This window comes from Dryobates pubescens, chromosome 2 (assembly GCF_014839835.1).
Source record: "Dryobates pubescens isolate bDryPub1 chromosome 2, bDryPub1.pri, whole genome shotgun sequence".
In the NCBI taxonomy this organism is placed as follows: Eukaryota; Metazoa; Chordata; class Aves; order Piciformes; family Picidae; genus Dryobates; species Dryobates pubescens.
The window spans coordinates 24,217,326-24,240,401 of NC_071613.1; the positions used below are offsets into that span (position 1 = coordinate 24,217,326).

General features: G+C 42.3%; 1 protein-coding gene across 8 annotated transcripts in view; it reads right to left on the minus strand.

The window, feature by feature from the left end:
- The window catches only part of AGAP1 (ArfGAP with GTPase domain, ankyrin repeat and PH domain 1), a 389,866-nt gene that overhangs the window by 266,161 nt on the left and 100,629 nt on the right, over positions 1 to 23,076 (minus strand). For all 8 annotated transcript variants that reach the window (XM_054172086.1, XM_054172080.1, XM_054172073.1 and 5 more), the window contains exon 2: positions 2,779 to 2,837. In XM_054172086.1, the coding sequence (XP_054028061.1) occupies positions 2,779 to 2,837 (59 nt within the window). The remainder of the gene's footprint in view (positions 1 to 2,778; positions 2,838 to 23,076) is intronic.

The following is a 23,076-nucleotide window of genomic DNA, read 5'->3' on the forward strand; positions in this document are numbered from 1 at the left end:
AACAAGGCTGCAACACAAAGCTCTGTCAGTTATGACTTGTGCAGCTCTCATTATTTTACAGCGTATCTGGCACACGCAAATAAAACCCAAATCATTATGCCCACATCCTACCAAAGCCTGTTTGTAGAAATGTGTTAACGTATTGATCTTTATTTCACAGCTGGATAAACAGGATCCAAGAATGCCACCATCGTACAGGGAAGATACTGGTCTCACCTAGCTGACCTAACATGCTCCTGACTAACATTCCAAAAATAAAACTGTGGTGATTTGATCAGCAGAAACAAATTGGCTTCTGAAAACCAGAGAAGAAATCAAGCCCAACATGTACTGCTACTAAAAAAGGCGGCAAAGCCTGGTACTCTCTCCTCAAAAATATATTGAAAAATGCATCCACCAGCTTTTCTTTATTGCAATGCTGTGTGCTTCCTCTGCTCACCCAGGGGCTGTTTCTGTTCCACTGAAATTTCTGTAAAGCCTAAGGGTGTAACAACAGCTGCTATGAAAATCAAACACCAACCAAAACTTCAGGGCTTCCCAGCCTGCAGAGAAGACTGTCTCCTCTCAGTGAGCTACTAACCATTTTCTCCTGCAAGTAGAGCCAGCTCAAGCACCTAAAGCTGAGGGTCCTTCATAGCCTTGCAACATTGTTTTATCTCCCCGTCTGCACTGTGCAGTGATGGAAGCAAACACTTCTCATGCTTCCAACATTCCCCAACACAGCCACAAGCTAAAGCAACGCACTCACAGTTATTCCTAGTGGTGAACATAATGATAGCATTGTGGCAGAAGAGGCAGGTTTCACTTTTGATATCACCCTTTCCTTCCTCAGCCAAAAGTGAGCACCAATGGTGAAGCTGGAAGCCAGGGACAGACACAAGGATGAGTCTCTGCACAAACCTGTTCCAAAGTGTAGAAGCCTATGAAAGGCAGACCAGATTTCAGACGGAGCTCCTAATTTGCCCTTCCTGCTGGAGCACAAGTTCACAGCCACAGCTGGTGCTGCTGCTCCAGTAATTTGCAGTGGCATAATCAAATTATGATTTTTGTAATGGCAAGAGTTCTGCTTTTATCCAATAATACACAAACTAAAGCTTTGCATGGCTTATGCCTGCTGACCACTTAAAATCAATTCTCTACAGCAGCCACACAGAAGTTGTTTATTTTCCTACCATTGGTTGAGACAACACAGGGGCAAGACACCCCTGACAAGTATTCACATAATGCAGCCACAATATTGACAGAAACAACTGTACCCTGAGACCATTACCTAATAATGGGCAATTGGTCGTGTCCTGTACTACAACACACGATAAATGCAGCTTTGGTCTCAACTGCAAGCCCCAAATGTATTGGTAGGTGTTGTGAATTACTAGGCTGGAGAGGAACGTTTTATAAGGGCATGTAGTGACAGGACAAGAGGCAATGGATTCAAACTAGAGCAGGGTAGATGCAAATTAGACATTAGAAAGTTCTTTATTCTGAGGATGGTGAGATACTGGAACAGGTTGCCCAGAGAAGTTGTGGATGCCTGTAACGGGTTGGGGCAGGTCCCCTCCCCACCACAGGCAGAAATAACAACTCAGACAAACAAATTGCAAAAGTGATGGGAAGTTTAAATAAGAAAAAAATTAAAAAGAACCATGAAAGTTTTACAGAGACCCACAAGCACCGTGACAAAAGAGAGAGATCCCAGAACATACCCAAGAACATCCCATCCCCACCTGGGGTACACCCAACTCCCCCCCCGGGCTCTTTCCTCCCCCCCCCCCCCCCCCCGCCCCGGGCAGGTCACGCCATTTTACCTAGGCAGCAGCAGGGGACAAAAGAGGAAGTGAAGACCCCGTGTGGACATTTTATAGGGGAGCAGGGCATAATGGGAATGGAATACCTGGTTTCCTGTGACCACCCCCTGGCCTGGGCCCACCCCTTAGGACCTCCCAGGTGTGGCCTGTGCAGTGGCATCTGGGCCAGCACCCAGCCTAAACCACCAGGATGCCTCATTCCTGGAATCGTATAAGATCAGTGTGGATGAGGCTTTGGGCAACCTCACATAGTGGGAGATGTCCCTGCCCATGGTAGATGGGGGATCTTCAAGGTCCCTTCTAACTCAAGCAATTTTATGATCTAGTTATAGCTGGACAACAGAAGCTGAGAACAAACACCTACCAAAGGTATTACCAGATTCTGTATCTTCTGTACCACAGTCATTTGTAGGGTTTGAGAAATTATTTGTGTGTAATTAAGTCTGGACTTCCACACGGTCAGCCTCGCAGCAATCTGGCCTTAACAACTGTGCAGCTGGCTTAAACTGTCCAGTTAGTATCCACTATGAGGATGTTTCACCCCCCATCTCCAGCCTACACATTTACAACATTTAAAAGGGCAAATCTGGGAAATTCTCCCAATCTGTTTGAGTTATTTTTGCCTTTTCTTCTACTCATATGGAAAATGGTTTAGTAAAGGAAAAAGTTATTGTAAGAAGCTATTAAACTTGCTTATTGCAAAATGTAGTTTTTGCTTTGCTAAATGAACCCTATTTTTTTAGTCAGTATAAATTCAGTTAAACTCTTGTATGAGAGGGAGAAAAGACTTTTAGCCCTTGAAGAAATTGAAGAGAATTACTGCAGTGAGATAACATAAAAAACATATTGCCAGTTAAATTCCACTTCCCCCTCTGACTTCCCTGCTGAGAAGATCCTAGGAAGCTGGTTGACATTGCCAAACAAGTCAAAACACCAACAATGGTTTTCAGAGATGGAATTAAAACAAACTCACCACTTTCAGCTCTGGTACAGATCGGCTTAGTGTCCATTCCTGGCTATTTACAAAGGCATCTGTAAAAGTAGACAACATGCACAAAATCACTACAATGACATTTAATAGCTTGTCACACAGAATTTCATTAAGGGTTTGGATCGACAACACAAAAATATCAAGAATACCAGATTAACATTCTGCAGAACAGATGTGCTCTCTGCCATGAGTCTAGCTCTACCACCTCCACTAGCATTAGCAAGCTCAGACTAACTCTCAGTCCTTCGCGCTTTTGAAAAGACTCTTCCAACCTGTACATGGTCACACAGCTTTCCAGGTACCACAACACATTGCTTCTCTACAGGAAAAGCCTTGGACTGCTCCTTGCCCTCAATGGCAACAACTGCAGTGACTTCTGCAGCCAGGTAAATGAGCTTGTTTTTAAATATGATGTATTTTGCCACACATCATAATCAATGTCAACACTGTAAACACCAGCACAGAATTGAATAAAAACTACTGGAGGAGGAAGCAGCTGATTCCTAGAAAACTGTTGAGTCAGCTTCAGAAATGCTCCCAACAGAAATTACGTCTGCACCTGGCTCCAACCTCACTGACAACTCTACATACAGAAAAAAAGAGAAAGAAAAACAAAACAAAACAAAACACCCACCAACCCACAAGAAAAAAACCCAAACACCCCAACCAAAACAGGCTCCATTCTTCTACCTCTGAAAACTTTTTATCATTTTGTTCCTTCTGTAAAGGTCTGGTCAACTGAATGCAGATACCGGCATTTCTGTTACAAATCCAAGCAGTGTTACCCCCAGTTCTGATCTAAGCCTCTCCAAAACCAGGCAAACCAGCTGAAGGGCTGAGTGTCTCGAGCACAGAACGCTCCTGCTAAGCAGATCAGATGCAACTCCACAGTAAACAAACAGCTCTGAAGTAGTCCTAGCGTTACTGAGTCAATTTCCAGTGTCAGAGGAAAGAACACATGAAAAGTTCCACCTGACCAGGCTGCCCATTGCCAGTAAGCAAGCAACTTTCATTCCAAAACACCAAACAAAAGAGGAAAAACACCACTTCATTATATATTCTAATCCAGAGAATAAAAAAAGTTGGAAGCCATTTACAACCCCTGATGGTATCCTCAGTAACTTAAACTGTCACCGTTAAGCAAGCTTTCCCATTGTTTAACAATAAACAATCTCAAAGCAAACTTGCATTTTGTATTGTAACTCTGTTCCCCAATAAGTACCTTAACTTTGCTTGATATTACAAAGAAATATTAGCCATGAATTTGGAAGCCTTCCCCATCTTTATCATATCACTTTACACTTCAGCTACAAACAGAAGCTTGTGCGTACTAGCAGTTTACAGGAAACACTTTGAAAAAGTAAGTATTTTGGGATGTTACATTCTTGAGTTGCCTCCCACTCACTCACTGGAAGGAGAAGGAAACCAAAGGCTCAGATTAAGAAACTATGAAGACTTGGATAACCATTTGGTATTCCAGCTGCAAGAGAAGGCATTACAATCACTAGGCTTCTGTTGCATGATTTGAAGTAATCAGAGATGATCAAAACCTGAAGTCTCATGTTTCCATCTATACTGGGTGATGCTGTACACCACACAAAACAAGTCTCTTGTGTTGGCATGGTTTGAGTAGGAAAGCAGTACACTAATTTTTTTGCAACCCACAGCCTGTCAATTCTGGTTTACCTAGTAAAGGTTTAAGAAAGCAAATGCTCCTTGCAAGTATTTTTCTTTTTTTTTTTTCCCCTCCATGATCATATCAGCATTTCTTACCATAAAAGGAAAACCAAGGATCCAAGAATTACTACATATGCTTGGGATAGCTCTAAAATGCTAAGTATTTAGTTAAGTATTACAGCTTCAATTAACAACTAATAATGCCTGGAAGCAGTATGAAATGGTGAAAATGAACAGCACCTTCTAGTTAGCACTCCTGAGCTCAGAAAGAGCTATTCAGGCTAAGGTATCAGAACAGCGTTTGTCAAACATCATCACTATCTCAGACCAAACAAAGGCTCCAAGCCAAGGAAAGGAAAGATGAGGACAGAGAGGATGGCAAAGAATGAACTGTACTTTGAAAGCAGGGGTGGAGAGGGAAAAAAAAAAATGCATTGTTTCAAGAGCCTTCACAGTCATTTTCTCCAAAAACATTCCTCCTTTTTAAGTAACTCATTGCAGCTGGAATGCATGTTATTTACTGCACTGCTTAGGAACTACCACTTCTGTATATAAAAAGGCTGCACCACGTCAGCCCAAATATTCAGCTATGGCAGTATCCTTTTACACTACAGTACAAGGACCAGTAGATGATCCTTTGCAAAGAACAGGAGACACTTAGAGAAGAATGTATTTTTCCTGCAGACCAACAGCAATTTAGTTTAGAGATTGCCCCAGTCCCTCTGTTTGAACAGGCAGGGACACAGGATTCACCCAGGGCAAAGAGGATATCTGACCTAAGCAGCCGCTGCCCTGATTTCTTGTCTCCAGCCAGAAAACGGTCTGGAAATCAGGAATATATGAAAACATGGTCAAGTCTCAAATTGGGCATGTCAGGAACAACTTTCTGTAGCATGCCAAGCTTAAGAGATGCAGACAAACCAACACCAATATTTCAATCAAAAACACAGCATAATAGACCTGCTCCAGATGCCTTATGATCAAGGCACTCAAAAAGACCATGACTTGGTCTAGATATTTTTCAAACTACCCTCCTGGGGGAAGGTAACTTTTTCCTTGGCAGTGAACAATGGAAGATACTGGGTCACAACAGTGTGGATGTGAGCGTCCAGAGTTAACAAGCCGTGTCTTATCCTTGGGCTCCAATCTTGCTGTGGGGCTGAACATACAGCTACACTTGTGACAGCCTCATTCCAGGCCTGGGAGCTTCTCCAATGGCCCCTGGAAAGTCTGCAGAGCACTAAAGCAACAGGGATCAAAAGATCACCTCCAGAAATCTGCCACAGCCTTTTGCAGAAGGAGAATCCTTCCCTAACCTTCCCTGGCAGTAAACTACAAATTTTCCTGGGTTTGCTTCAAACTAGTGCTGACTTGGGAAGGAGGTGGAAAAGGAGAAGAAATTGTTATCCAGCCATGATATGAAAGAACTGACCAAAACAAGAAGCAACCAAACTGAACAATTCCTTTCCACACAAACCTACTTCTTCGGGGGACACTAAGTACAGATTTCCCAGGTGATGCTTCTGTAACTTTACATACTTACTGTTTTAGTCATCGCTTGTGGAACAGTAATAAGGATTCACAGTTATTTCAAATGCATGAAAACATGCAAGTGCTGATTTAAATTGTATCACTGTATGCTTAACCATTACTCCCTCCTCAGGAAAGACACCAACTAATTTACACTTATAAATCTGATTCTTTGGATTACCACTTCCTCCTCCCCCCCTCCCCCCCTTTTAAATAGAACTCATTAGTCAGCCTATAATTACACCAGTAGCCTCCATGCAACAGCAACATTACAGCCTAGCTGCCAAGTAAAATCCCCTTCTTACCATGCAAAAACTTGCATGAAAGACTACTCTGGTTGAGCCTAATTCCATGAAAGTTTTGCCTAAATATTAATTACATGTAACTGCAAGAGAGATTCAAGTTACCCTGCATTCATTTTCATAACCCCAAGAACCATTGCTATTCCATAACTCCATTCCAAAGGAGTCTCCTGACACAATTAACTCCAGAAACATATTTGCACAGTTTGAGAATGTGACTGTACAGTAGGATTTGAACATGACTGTTTTTGCTTTCCCCATACCTCTGCATGCATTATTCATTTCTTCATTACTGCCTGCAGAAGATGGATAAATGGATAAAAATTGAACTTGCCCTTTTATCTGCAAGGCTCAGCAACAGGAAGAACTATCCAAGGCCATACAACAGAAGAAGGTATCAGCTGATCTCCAGATTCCCAGGAGTCGAGGAAAACCATAGGTCTCAGGCAAGCATTATACCTGAACTGGTGGAGGGGCATGTGTATGAAATAAAATGTGAGAACTCTCTATTAGTGTCAACAAGCTTCAATAAAAAAGAAGCATTCGATTTTATCACCACAGAAGATTAAAAGTTGATGAATGAGTAGATCACTGTTACCTTTTAGAGAAATGGAGGGAAAAAAAGCTTACCAATAAAGCTAAGGGATGAACTCATAAGGGTAACAAGAACATCAGCAGCACTGTCACTTTCTGGTTTTGTTTGTTGCTGGGTTTTTAAACAAGTTTAAATACTATTTTGTAAGATCTCTACGTTCCAAAAGCATAAATGAGGTAGGAGAGGCAATGAAAGGCAAATTCCCAAAAAGCCAAGAGACCAAAAGACAAACCAGAAAGATGTCAGTTGGAAAGAGAAAGAGTGATCCAGCCTGAAGGCATGGATTCATTCATCCTGCTCTGCCCTTCCTTCACGGAAATGCACCAAGAACTCACACAATGACCTTTCAAAATACATGGATTTTAATTCTGACCAGCTACAGAGCAAAAGAAATATAACAAAAAACTAACAACTGGACTTTGTGACAAAACTACCTTTTCCTTTCTGCCAAGTACATAGTTATTGCTACACAGACAGGTTTTGAGCATCCAAAATACTTGCGAATATCTGGAATACCTTTTTATTGCAAAAATATGCCTGCTAAAAAATAAATAAATAAATAAAAGCTTGACCTCAATCCATCTAATTTGGCCTAAAATTTCACAATACTATTATCTTCAATTTGCCATTACATTACAGAAGGTCTTCCACTGCCCTTTTCAAAAGCAAACCAACAAACTTTTATTATAAGATGATCTATGAGGTCATCTTCCCTCCCCAGGATAATTTACACTGGCATGTTTACAAGGAAAGACAGTTAAAACCAGAACTCGTCATGAAATAGCAATTGGTCTCTTTAGCAAAACAAAGTTCACATACCAATATTTGTATGCACATTAAAGTATCCAGCTAACCAATTTAGTTCTAGCACAAATGCCTCAGAAAGAAGTGATGTACTCTGAGTTAGTTCCAAGACTCAAGTACGTTAAGGTGAAATGGTCAAATATTTGCAGATACAACATGACAAATGAGTTTGAGCATTTGATTGGGTTTTGCTGGTTGTTCTAAATGAAGAGAGCTAACTTATAGCTACAGCATGAAACACTGGATGCATGAAACTGTAGCACGCAATGCACAAATTAGGTACTGCACAAACATACTTTGCTGAAGAAACCGAAATCACACTACCACATATTGATTTAAACATACTGGAAGAGATCTGCATAATAAATAGAACCACATGTATGAAGCTGATCAACTAGAGTCTTGTTTGCATTACTTTCCGACTTTGGAATTCAACTGAACTCAACGTTCACATTAAACTGCAGACTACACATATGAAAGGAGCAACTTGTGTCAATAATTAATCACAGTTGTGTGTCTTGTTCATTTAACTTCTGCATCAGTGATCAAAAGCTTCAAATACGTATGGTGTCAATCATTTATTTTTAAAACATGCACCAAAAAGATACTTAAAGTTGCATTTTCTTTGCCAAGTATTAATTCTCCACAAAGCCTTAATTTTTCTTACTCTTCACCTTCCTCCCCCTCCCACCCCCCTCTTGTATTTTTATCACTACATTTAGAGTTTCTCATTTCCACTTAAACACCACTACACCAAAGCACAAACTGCAAGATCCTTGGCTGGTTTAAAATCTTCATTGCAGCAGCTAAGCTCCAGCCAGAGGAACCTTCTCAGTTAGTTCAAATATTCCAAATCAGGTGTCATGCTATTTTGGTTCCCCATAAGCACAATATTGTGATGAAATCTTGGGATTTTATAGCCATTCTTGGCAAGACCTATGTACTCCACAGCACGGCAGCAGACTTCTAAAAAGGTCTGACTGTTTCAACACTGTATAGATGCCCTGCTTAAAACAACTTTTCAAGCATAACAACAGAACTACTTCAAGTCTAGGAACAACCGCTACAAATTAAATAGTTAGCAAAACAATGTTATCGAGAGACCACAGGATCCAGGTTAATTCAACTGTCTGCAAGTCAGAAGAGGGGAGGAAAAGTCACATATGAAAACCAGCAAAGTTTCACAGCAATTATAGAAACAACCACAGCAAAAGCCTGTCTTAAGGGTTCAGCAGTCTGTTTCATCCCAGACTTAAGTTTTCATGCTGGAGGCCCTCGGCTAACCTAAATTAACTTCATTCACCACCAGGGCAACAGCAGTAAGGCAGCAAATCATACCATAACGTAAACGCTTTTAACTAGGGCTGATTAGATTTATGCCACTGAGGCCATCCTTTGGCCTCCTCCTGGTTAAAAATGTGCCCACAAACCAATGGAGTTTGTCTGTTGATGAAAACTTTGGGAAAATCGAAGGTGCCCATCATAGCAGCCCAGAGCCCACCATCAGCAGTGCCAGCACTCTTCACCCCTTATACTTCACTGGTCGTGGCTCCACAAACCTTGCTTTCTCCTTTTTTGGCACCGAAACACCTCACCCTTGACTGGCTATCCAATCCTAAGCATGAGAAGCTCACAGATTTCTTTTCGTCCGACTGAGATGAAAACCTAATGGCACACCTGTCCAAAAGGAGGGCTGAGCAGGCAGATGTCTGCAGTATGACATGAAAAGACTTAAACCTTCATGATTCTTGGAAAGCTTCTTAGGAAGAGCTTCCCTCAGGCTACCCCAAAGTCTCCTAACTGTCCTTTTAAATAAGGGAAAGCTATTTTGAGAAGTAAAAAAAAAAAGGCAGCAGCTAAGGGATTTCTCTGAAAACTGGGAGCAAAAGATTCTTTTCTTTTTGATAAGAACTTCAAATAAGAACCACGAATAAAGTACCAACTGCATTCCCTTCAGTAATTTCTGCATTACAAGCAATATTTAGAGTTGCTTCCTACTTTGAAATAAAATCCTGAAAGTGAACAGGTACAGAAAATATTCCTACAAGTTCCCACCTGCCCACAGAGACGCAGATAAAACCACACATCCCTCCTTTGGAGCCCTATCAAAGAAGCATGTTCAGAATGTACTTCCCAAAGCTTGTGTGCTAATTTTCTCAGCACAGAAGGAAACACGCAACTTTAGGGCTCAGACTCGTGATACTAATAAAATATGCATTCTTTTCTGAGAAGGAGTAATCTCTCTGCATACATCCTCTACAACTCAGAGGATGAGATTGAGGTCCCTGGGGCTGTTTAGTCTTGAGAAGACAGAGGGGATTTCATCAATGAGGGGTGGGTGTCAAGGGGAAGGGATCAAGCTCTTCTCAGTGGCACATAATAATGAGACAAGAAACAACAAGTACAAGCTTGAACATAGAAGACTTCACCTCAACATGAGGAGAAACTTCTTTATAGTGAGGGTGACAGAGCACTGGGACAGACTGCCCAAAGAAGTTGTGGAGTCTCTTTCTCTGGACACAACCAAAACCAGCCCAGATGAATTCCTGTGTGGACTACCCTAAGTGATCCTGCTTTGGCAGGGGGGTTGGACCCAATAATCTCTGGAGATCTCTTCCAGCTTCTAATGTACTGGGATACTGTGAACTTGGTGCCCAGCATTTCAAGTCAAAGCACCAACTCAGTTCCAAGAAACAAGAAAATATTCTGACATGCTTAGTTTTAAGCTTTGCATTATTATCTGGAAGAGTGTGTTAGAATACAGAATTAACCAGGTTGGAAAAGACCTTTGAGATCATCTAGTCAAACCTATCACCCAAGACCATCTAATCAACTAAACCATGGCACCAAGTGCCTCATCCAGTGTCTTCCTAAACACTTCCAGTGATAGTGACTCCACCACCTCCCTGGGCAGCACATTCCAATGGCAAATCACTCTTTCTGTGAAGAACTTCTTCCTAACATCCAGCTTGAACCTCTGCTGGCACAGCTTGAGACTGTGTCCTCTTGTTCTGTTGCTGGTTGCCTAGGAGAACAGACCAACCCCCACCTGGCTATAACCTCCCCTCAGCTCTGTAGAGAGCAGTAAGGTCTGCCCTGAGCCTCCTCTTCTCCAGGCTAAGCAACCCCAGATCCCTCAGCCTCTCCTCATAGGGCTTGTGCTCCAATCCCCTCCCCAGCTTTGTTGCCCTTCTCTGGACACCTTCCTCCAAGTCAACATCTTTCCTAAACTGAGGGGCCCAGAACTGGACACAGTACTCGAGGTGTGGCCTAACCAGTGCTGAGTACAGGGGCACAATGACCTCCCTGCTCGGGCTGGCCACACTGTTCCTGATACAGGCCAGGATGCCATTGGCCTTCTTGGCCACCTGGGCACACCGTTGGCTCATTTTCAGCCTACTATCAACCAGCACCCCCAGGTCCCTTTCTGCCTGGCCACTCTCCAGCCACTCTGACCCCAGCCTGTAGCACTGCATGGGGTTGTTGTGGCCAATGTGTAGAACCTGGTACTTAGATGTGTTAAATCTCATGCCCTTGGACTCTGCCCATCTGTCCAGCCTGTCGAGGTCCCTCTGCAGAGCTCTCCTACCTTCTAACAGATCAACACCTGCCCCCAAGCTTGGTGTCATCTGCAAATTTGCTGATCATGGACTCAATCCCCTTGTCCAGATCATCAATAAAGATATTAAACAGGATGGGGCTCAGCACTGATCCCTGGGGGACACCACTAGTGACTGGCTGCCAGCTGGATGTGGCACCATTCACCACCACTCTCTGGGCTCGGCCCTCCAGCCAGTTCCTAACCCAGCACAGAGTGCTGCTGTCCAAGCCATGGGCTGACAGCTTGGTCAGGAGTTTGCTGTGGGGGACTGGATGGCATTTAAAGGTTGCTTCCAACCTGAAGCATTCTCCAATTCCCTTCAGTCATTTTGCCAGGATTCTAGGTTATACAGCTCTCATCTGGACGCCAATTAGAAATTACTGATGCAACTACACACCTCCACAACCGGTTTGCTTTTCCTTTCCTGTGTTGCAGCAGTGTCATTCATTACTCTTATGCAATTTAACCCTAAAGCAGAATTGCAACATGGCCCTATTCCCTTCCCCTGCCCAGCTGAAGCTGGGAACTCCAGTCCAGCTGTGCTAAGAGTGCTGGGAAGTCACATACAGCACTAAATATACACTGTGTTAACAGGACTAATGCACATGCTGCTGAAGAAGTCAAGAATACTGCCACCCGCAGAGCATTTCCATTGCAATCCTAAAACAAGAGGGATTTTTGTGAGCCACTGGTTGAAAAGGCTCCCCTGTTCCTTCCAGTGTTGTCAGAAAGGACAAAATCCCAAGACCTCTTATAGTTCTAACATAAATGTTTGATATTGGTCAGATGTATTTGCTAGCAATATCCACATGCTAATTTTAAGATGAAACACTTCTCTAAGCTCAGCTTCTTCAAAGCATCAGGCATCTTAGCCAAAACTCATTAGAGTCCCACATACATTTGACATCTGAAAAACCATGCCCTGTAACAGAGAACTATATTAAATAGTTATTTAGGTCAGACCCAAAATCTATCTTCCAGTAGCAAGCAACACCTGCAACAGCATTATCCTTTGCACTGCCATGGAAACAAAAAGACTGGCGATGGAGAGAGCCATGGAACCTCAACAGTCAATTAGTCTGCCTTTCCTAAAACATGCTTCTGGGCTTGAGAATTTAAGAGCACTTCACTGTCACCACAGAGCTTTGTCTTGAGTTTTTAAAATGCTGAAATTGTGTACTTCAATGCTGCAAACATTCCCACTCACCCACTCATCTACCTTACATCTACAGCTATACTTCACCTTGTTGAATACACAGCTTTCAGGTGATTTCAAAGACATGATTTCTTTAGCTTTCACAACTAGAAGTAGTCCCATGCACTGAATGATGCAAAATGTTTCCAAGAATATTCCCAAAATCAGCTTCAGGATTGTTTTACCTCCAATGCCACCAAAATATTTGTTTTGCTTTTAAATATATTATATCTTCAAACAAAATTGGTCATATTAACCCACCAAAAAACCACAAACCAAGATCCTAAAACCAAATAGAAGATAGTTTGGCTGTTACCCGCTTAAAAACCAGAATAAATTACTTATCAACAAGAAAACCTTCATATTCCCTGTATTTTCACAGTGGGTTGGATTCCAGACCTCACACAATTTAAGGAAAGTTAAAATCCCACAGATAAAACCAATGTTTTCTCTGAAGGCAGCTATGCCATCAGAGCAGCACAGCACACTTCAGAGAAGGATCTTCTGGGTGAGAAAGATCAGGATTGCAAGCGAATTCCAATAAATGGTCATTCCTTAATACTCCATACCCTCTCCTTGGAGAAATGCTTCATTGTGAAACACTGGTCCTGGATGATGTCTTTTGTAACAGGGTGGTGATGATGATGACCACCACAAGAAGACCTTGAAAGGAATATAAAAAGCAGGCAAAGGGACAATGAAAGCATCACTAGTAAAGCTCCTCCCTGCACCAGTAAAACAGGGGAAGTAAACAATTCTTTTGAAACTAAGGCCATCTTATAAACTAATTTTAAAGTCTTATTAGTCCTTTACAATTATCATCATTATTTTTTAAATGACAAACCATCTTTCCCAAAGTGGATTCATACAAACTGACCAAACTCCACCAAGCTGGGTGTGCCACCACATCCATGCCCCCACCCTGCAGCACTCCATCCATCTCTCCCCTCCCCTTGTGCCACCCCATCCCTCCCACCTCCACCCTCTTGCCTCTCCCACCCATGCTGAAGACAGCCTTACTTTTCCCAAGCATGTGCACTGGGCAAACCCAGATATATCACTGCTCTCACACTGAGTGGAGGAGGGGAATAAAGCACATCCATGCCTTAAATTGTTTCTACACCAGTGTCAGCTAGAGCAAGCCCAAATACACAAGGCTAAAATCCACTTGCAACATGGGAAACACTTGCAAGCAGCACTGCTCATCTACCAGGGCTCTGGGCTCTCCTAAAGCCTCAAGCTACATCTCACCCTGCAATAAAGTAACAGCATATTCAGGCAATACACAGTATTTCTGCAAGCTCCAAAGCCTCAGAGAATGCAGCTATCGAAGCATTGGACTCCAGGAAGAAAAAAGCCACTGGAGATGGAATGTTTGGTAAATGTCTTCTTTTGTTGGGTTTCATTAGAAAACAGGTCAGTGTCAAAGGTGAGGTCTGCTTTATACCATCTCCTGTCTCATGGGAAGGGTAGTGCCAGCACAGGAAAGATTACCTCAAATTTAAGTGAAAAGCTGGTGATAAGATTTTGAGCTTTAACAAGGCATGTTGAACATATCAAGGGAGTGATGTGCTTCTTACAAACTGCCAAATACCAGTGGTGAAAACACAATGTCCAAAGTACCCCAAACCAGACACTTCAAAAATCAAAGCAGGTGCTGCCTTCCCTGACTACAGACACAAACAATGAATTAGCCTTTCTAATTCAGACTGGAATATTAATGAGAAGCCTTCTGACAGTGCATTGAAGATGAAGAAGGACTGCTAATACAGTTGGCAAAAGATGAATCAATGTAAAAGTATAAATTAAAAAATATGAAGTGGGGGAACTAAGAAAAACATTCTAAAGAAGATTGTATTTGGCAAGACAGAAAGCAGAAAGTCACAATAGAGATGAAAAAAATAAATTACTAAGAGCCATTGCTTGACAGGCTGAAAATACTTTCACCTTTTCAGACAGGAACGGCTGCAACTCAACAACAAAACCAGAGAATAGACAGGAGAAACTTGGTGAGTATTTGGTAGAGGAGAAAATAGTTATTTTCAAGGTGAAACAGCAACAATGCTCAAGGAAAGCAAGAATGCAGTCAAAAGTCAGACTAGACAAAGGATTTCCACAGAAAAGATTATAGTGAGGCAGCATTTGAGCATCATCAAAACCTAAGCAGCAGAATGTGAAGTTAAAAAGTAGAAAATGGCAAAAACACAGTGACTCAGGGTGGTGAGGGTTGGGGGGGAAGAGGCACAGGAAGGAGATGAAGGTACTATCACTATATACTAACACTATAAAACAGTCTTAAAAGCACAAACTCGTAGCAGTGGCAAACACCAAAACCCAGATTAATAATTCATCTGTCTTCCTGCCCTGGCACAGGTGCTAACCACATGAGAATGGACAGGATAGCATCACACACACCTTGCCCCTGCTCTTCTCCAAGTTACCTTCATATGCAGCTCAGACACAAGTCACTTCTTCATATAAACACAGCACTCCATGTGTTTCACCCACCAGCTGACACTCCCAAGATCCTACAGGAACTCACCACCCAATAATCTTCTGGATTATAACAAAAGGAAAATTCACTGGGTTGGGTTTTAATCTGTCTCCTACTAGTTTTACACAAGGCTTCTTAATTCTTGTGCAAGATGGGATAATCAAGAGTGATTCCACTGTCCCTCCTCTCCCACGATGATCCTTCTTGCCTTCGCTCTCCCAGGCTGCATCACTCTGTTTAGCTGGGTTGGCTCTTGCCTGGACCAAACTGGCTACCTTTCTGACACACCTCTTCCTTCTCCTATACTTCTCCCCAGATTCACAAACACTCCCAGAAAGCCTCATGCGATGGGCATGCTATGACCTTTTAATGGAGGCATGACAACTTGCTCTGTTTTCTGTCCCTAACACTCTTTGCTTTGAGCCCTGCAAAGCACTTCATTGGCAATTTCTACAAAGCTCTTACAAATTGCCAAGATCTTCACCCTGAGTTACAGCCCTTTCAGAGCTGTGATACAGGAGTTAGGACTGCCCTCTCCCCACACAATTCTTTGCACTCACATAGTAAGTTTAATCTGTTAGGATGTCCACCACCAGCCATCACAAGATTTTCCTGTAGCTCTGCACAACCAGCTCCTGTCTTTCACTCTCAAACACACCATAAATTGTCACCCTCTTTCATCCCCTTTCCCAAGGCCTTTATTGATATTTTAGGCAAAGGAGACTGCAGCACAGATTCCTCCAAGGTTTGCTGCTGGGTTCTTCAAAGGCAAAAGTCAGCTATCTACCCTTTACATAATTTTCTACTTTTTAAGAAGTCACATACACAAGAGGACCCTCCCTCTTAACTGATGTCAGCTCAGCTCAAGTCTCTAGTGAGAGCAGCTGTATTAATCATCAAAAGAAGCACATTTCCCTTGCTGTCCCCTGAAGAATTCCAGTAAATGCAAGGCATGATTTCCCCCATAAAAGCCAAGTCCACCCTTCCCCAATACGTCATTTACTCATCTATCTATAGACTTTTTTCTCAGTGTCTCAGCTTGGTGGTTGTGTGCTGTAAACACAAATAATGTGGACAAACTCTACCCCTCATCACACCCATGCAGCCACGATGAAGTCAACATGGTTAAGAGGGCACGATCCAGTAACTCAGCTCTCAAACCAACACTCTTACATGCTTAAATGCACTTCCCTCTCAAGTAACCCAAAAGCAGGCAGCGCTAGAGAAGACTGTAAAATGAGCAATGGTGCAACTGGGGATGCTTTATTCTTCCGCTGCCCAATACCACCCGGTATAGTCACAGCACCCAAATACAAAAATACGCAGTATCAAAGTTCAGTCGCTTTCAAACTAACTTATGGTCCAACTTCCTTGCCTGTCAACCAAAATCTGTGCTCTGGCATCATACAATCATTCAGATTCACTTTTTCAGCTCTTTAAATTGTGGCTGCGGAAAATGGGTCCAGTATGTTTATGCAGAAGTACATCTAGAAAAACATTTCCCCTCTCCACAAGGGAAATTATGACTTGTTTATGCAACACATTTCTGAAAACATTTTTTAGAACTCGAGTCATGTCTCCCAGATTGCTATGCTGGTTGTCAAAACAGAGACTTTTTTCCCTGACTATACCATATGTAATATGAAGTCCACTTTCCCTAACTTGATATCACCCATACACGATTTGGAGATGATTAGTGGAAAGTACACAAATGAGACACTGTTCTCCAGAGAACAGCCCAGCAGGAATAATCTGATGGTTTTTATATTTATTAGCCTGATGCACATCTAACTTGTTTAAACAAGGCCTTTGTCAAACATCAAGAAAAATGTTAATGCAATCCAAGGCATGCTCTCAAAGGGAATTAATGCTGAGCTGGAACCAATGTGAAAGCCTTAGTTACAGCAACAAGGCAACAGTGTAAAGGGGCCCCTTTTTACTTCAATTGCAAATAGATCCTCTGAGATAGAAGGACTGATTTCCTAATAGCCAAGATGGAGCACCTAGCACAGGAAATTGGGGTGGGGGCAGGTATTGGAAACACCTGGTTTGTGCCAGGCTGGAAGATACAATCACCCTAATTTCTGGAGGCAAGAAGAGGCATCCCTAAAGACAGCCCAGGCACAGCCATTTGCCCCAGATGCTCTTCTACCCTCTGTCTCCTATGAGACTGCATGGAAACACCCAGACTCAGCTTCAACTGAGCACATTAGCACTGGGATACTCACATCAGGTGCTCTTTCAGATGCCCAGTTAGTTGTTTTTTTCCTGTAATAAGCACAATACTCACCAATTTGATTTCATTAGCATTTTGCCTAAGAGACTGTTAAAGTACCAAAACACTGAACCATGGCAGAACTATCGAAGCATCACCAAAACCCCTTGTCTTAACACACTGCGCAGCAGAGGAGACAAGACCTTGAACCAGAGAGAAAGCATAAAGGGAAGGACTCAATCATTAGTTTTGCCTTAAAACTGCTTACAATGTAACAGTTAAAAAAGCTAGTATGTGGATAAACGCTCCATTAGGAAAGCAGCTTCCTTCCCCAGCTTCCTATTTTAAAAGCACCTGCTATTACAAGGCACTTTGGAAAACAGCAGACCTACACAACTGGGAATTATTTATTTTGGAAACTCAGAATATTTGTCAGCTGAACTTCAGACTCAGTGACTAACTATAACACAAAACCTCTTTCAACTTTCACTCACAGATAAAACTGCAAGTTTGTAAGGAACTGGAGACAAGCAAATCAATCATCAGGACTCCAAGATCTGCAATCATGTGCTCTACCACTCCTTCACCTTGTCCTCCCAGGCAGCCTGTCCCACCTCACCCTTGACTTGCTCACCACTCTGGAGCAGCAGCAAGAGCGTTGGGCAAAAAGGATGCTACAAGCCACATGCAAGCTCACCTTAAATTCCACCTTTTCCACACCTTAACAGTTTGTGCAAACTTTGAAAGGTCTGGCGTGTCAGATCAAGTCTCTGAAGAGAGAGGGTGAGAATTACTCTCATCATTACTACCTTGATCATAACCATTACACAAGCAAAGCTCACAACCCAGCTTCCCATGGCATGTGAAGAATTAGTGCAACACCTCCAAACATCAAGACATAAATCAGGGCAGAAACAGATATTCCTCTGAGGTTACCACAACATTTTATTGGAAGCAAAAGAATCCAGGCTATACACAAATATCAATTTACTAATACTTCTTCATTTGAGGTTTATAAAGGAGAATTTTAAGCTTTGCTAAAACTGGTAATATTACAGTTTTGAAAAAGTTCATCAGGAATAAAACTACTCTTGGTCTTAGCAAGAATCTTGCCCTCTGGCTGCATTCTCATTTGCATTTCCTGGGAGAAGCCAAGAAATTCAAGTATGTTTTCAGAGTTTCATCAGTTTCCCATCACCCCAGGCACGCACTTCAAACTCAAATGATTGCACTAGAAATGATATCTTTAAAGAAGCATGTGCAGAGTTCAGACACCAAAAAATAATATTAGGTACACCTAAGAGACCTGCACCTCCTTCCTTACAAACCCACTCTAACACTTGTCCCACCCATCATTTCACAACTTGTAAGTGAGCCCTACTGAAAGGGGAATTTGGAGAAATAACCCATTTTGGAAAAGGCCTCTTGCTGCAACTTCATGCTGTTCTGGCTTGACCTATGACATACTCCAGCAAGCTGCATTGTAAACTGACTCCTTGCTAAACCCCTGCATCCAAACACTCCGAAGTCAATCGCTGTTCACATTCTGCTCCCCATTAGTGCCATAACCTCCCATTGTTTTTTCATGAGCTGAGAAAAGAAAGCTGGAGGCCCGTTATCCCATCACAGCTTTGATTCTTTTTCACCTTTGTACCACTTCCTAAGGTAAGCTCAACCACATTAGCAACTGAAACTCATTATGAGAATTTTTTCATGTTTAGAAAAAAAACCTGAAAGTCAAAAACAGAGACCTGAAATGTACTTCAAAGCTAACAAGAAGAATGTCAGCCTCTACTCTAGCAACAACACTAACACATGGTCTTAAAAGAATAATTAACAATCAAGTGCAGCCTTAGACTTATAATAAAATGCAGCCATTTGGAAGCAGTACAACAGAAAACCAGAAAGCAAACAGCTACAGTCTACATATCTCTACAAAACCACCCGAAAAGCAAGATCGGAACACGCCACAATAAATGCAACCTTACAGTACCTGGGAAATCAGGGAGTCTAGCTCTAACCTCTCTGTAAAGATGTTCTGCTGGTAACAGCTGCAGTGATGCCACTCCAACCAGACACAGCACAAGGGTAGAAAAATGGCAGTTTTGCCTTTCTTTTCATTTGAGAACCTCCCCTCTGATTCCAGAAAACACAACTGTGCTGGAAAAACTGTCCAGCCTCTCCACATCAACCTCTGTCAGACTGCAGCACGGTACCAGGAAAGGGCAAACCAAAGGACAACACAGCAGCCAGCCAGACCTCAAATATTTTGACAGTCCTGTTCTTAAAGACAGCAGTGATGAGCCTGGGTTTGGCATGTGTAAGGTTTTTTAAAACAAGTTTTGGCAATTTTGGTTCAACCTGCCATGGTGCTACCAAAAGCTACGCTTCCACGGCGAAAGGAGAATATGAGCTGTCTTCAGGATCAAATATACAGAGACAACATGTGGTTAGCACATCAAGCCAGCTACTGGTGCAGATAAAAACAATTTTTGACTCCTCCTCCCCATTTAAATGGATTTTATTTTTTCCCAGGCAAAGGCAGGCACCAGGACAAGCACAGTGCATGCCACAGCTGCTGTCAACAGCTGGAGCAGGGCCCCTTAGAGCTACAGGATCTTAAATTTTTTTAAGCTACAGTGCATACAAGTTCACATCCCAAATTGAAAACAAAGCAAGCCCCAAAATAAACTTCTCTGCCTTACTAATTAAAGAGATTTGTTCCCTCAGGAAGGCGGACACAAACCACTGCTGCAGGGTTAAGAACATATTTTTAGCACTTCATCCTTCCAACATTTGTACTGAGGCTGTGCGAGCAAGTCAGAGCCTGGCTACCCATGCAGCAGCATCAAAAGCTCTATCTAGGAAGTGGGTTCTTCACACAACTTTATTTGAAATGCCACAGAGCATTTGCATAAACTAAATCTCAGCAACTCAATTTCTTCTCTAGCATCAAGATTTCCACTCCCTGTACAGCAGCCACTAAGTTGCTTGGAGTTTTTTTCAGCCATGTTGCCTTGCCATGCTGGGTCAGGCATGGACACCCTATGGGACAAGAAACTTAATGACTGCAACTGGATGTTACTGATAACCTAAGCAAGTTTTCTACCCAATTATTTTTTAGCTGGAGGTTTAGAATTCTGACAACGAGCACAGCCTACAGTATCTATCACTTGAAATAAAGGTTACCCAAACTCCAGCTCTCTCCCACTGTGGTCTGTGCAGAACACAGCACCTACCACACAGCATAGTGCAAGAGCAATAGTTTCTCTTACCATTCATACTTGAATATTCCAGCAGAATTCAACTCACAGGATTTCGGAAATCTAACACAGTATTGATACTAGACATTTTTAATTGCCTCTGCTGATCTTTCCACTTAATTCATAGAAAAGGGGAGTTTTGTACAGGTTACACTGCCAAATAATACTATTTATCACAGGATTGTAGAACACCAGGTTGGAAGGGACCTCAACGATCATCTGGTTTACCTTTCTTGGCAGAAGATAACAAAAGCTTGAACTCTGCCTTGAAAGGCATGGGGGAAAGGAAAGGGCTTTGAAACCAAAGGAAAACAAAGTATTTCCATGTCTTCACTTTGCTCTAGGAAATTCTGTTCCCAAAGGTATGGCATATGAAAATTTCACCTTCTTGGAAAGACCAAATTGTGTCACTATTACCTGCAAACCCAGTACATTGCAAAAGGCCTGATGGCATCACAACCAACAAGTAGCTGTACTGCAAGAAAGCCAGGCCAGGCTGCTTTATAAAGCACTTCTCTGCCGTAGGACTAAATGCACAACTCCAACCTGACTGCGATACATTGAATGCAGGCTGGGGAAAAATACCTGTGTTTTTAAAGCCTCCAATATTTCAAGAGGAAGAGGAAATACAAACAGTCAAATTTGAAGTCTTGTGCACAAACTACTCTTGAGAATGAGAGCAACGATTGCTTTGCCTAGTGCACGGAAGCAGCAATCAGTGTCATATGCTGCCTCTGCAGTCTTAGAGATCAGCTCCTCCAGGAAGGCAGAAAGTTGACACTTTGAATTTAGCCCTAAATGATGCTTATACGGTTGTTCCACCACATTCTAGATTCATTTCTCCTCAAGGAATCAGGTCACCTAAGCCCAAGTAAAATAACATTTGATTGTACCTCATAGAAAACACCTCATGGAGTGACGGGTCCCCCGCTTGGTGTATTTTGTTTAGGGAAATCCAAAGCTAATTTGATACAGAAGTCTTCAAATTAAACAGATGTTCTTATAATCCATATATGCAGGAGAATAATGGCAGATCTTTGTCTCCATTTATAACTCTAATAATGGGACATTCCCAGTAGTAACATCTCTCCATTCCACACATCTGTGATGTTCGCTCATGCTTATGGATAAATAAAACATTTTATATCCTAAAAAACAGTAACAGCCAGCCAAGAAAACCCAACTCATTCTGTAATGGGTGGTTTGGGTGATTCACAACATCTGAAAGACAAGTTTCTAGACCATTTAATACGAGGCAGAGGTAAAGCAGTATATGTCAGCTGTCTCCAATTAACACTTCACCTTTATCGCTTGCAAAAGTATTTCCTTATGAGCTGAGAACCACCCATTACTCATGCCTCTGCTGACTCACAGAAATATTCATCAGCCTTGAAAAGGTGGTGGTTCCACCATGTTATACAAATTACTGCCAACTTACGGAGAAAGGGAGACCACAGTTAGCATTAAGCATTTGACAAGATATGTATGGGTATATAATAGAACAGCCACTATAAAAAGAGCATGAACAGTTCTAGGAGCCTGTACTTGTTTATGTTAAAACAGAGTTAGTAATATGCACAGTAAAACCAGCAAAATAACATGGTTTTCATATTCCTCTTACTCAGACTGTAAGATGAGTATCTCCAAACAATTTGCTCACCTTACTTGCCTCAGTGCCAGCCTGCAGTGCAAGTGTATAACATTTACACATCATTTGGGACTGGTCTGTTTACTGAAGCTGCAGGTTATCAGGAAATTCAATGGAAGATAAATATCAAACCATGCTGCCTTTTCCTCTGGGTAGAGGCTGTAGAATCCATATGATGCTAACAAAAAGGTGAAAAGACATGTCACCGTTTTATGCCAGATCACCTTGCTAGGCTGCATTACAACACTAAACACTCACTGTAAAATAACTGGCCTTACAAACTTGAAACCTTACCTTCCACTTGGGTCACACTGCCCTCCTCCATCAAGCCCTCACATCACTGCTGCCTCAAAGAGCCTGCAGTGGATGCCTTCAGGCCCCACAAAAGCTGCCTCCATGCTGGCCAGATGCTTCTCCTAAGATAATTTTAATTCTCTCTGATCATTACAGCTGACATGTGTACGACATGGCCTGTTCTATCCCATACACAATAAGTACTTAGCAGTCATTGTTTGCCTACCGGTTTCTAAACAGCTAAGCAATCAGACATGTTTTCCATCTAAACAGTCTCAAGTGATTTTGACCACTGGAAATTATGCCAAAGATAATCTTGGAAGGGGATGGAGGAAAGAGGAGGGGGCTGAAATCACTTGATTACCTGGCTTTGGGCTGGTTTTGGCTTTGCACAGTGTAATACACAATGAGAAAGAACTAAATTACGTAGCAAAGAGTTAAACAAACAATGCACAGCCAGCACTGCAGTGGAAATCAGCACAGAGGCTGCCTTTCACATGAGAGTACTCTGGGGAACCTCATGCACTGCCTGCACACAATAAACCAAGGTGAACCCCATCCAGCTGATAAATGGGAAGGTATCATGGAAGGGTTGTCTTACAACATGATTTTATATTCATCTCACTGTACACATATTCATGCCAGCCAGTAGCACCTATGGC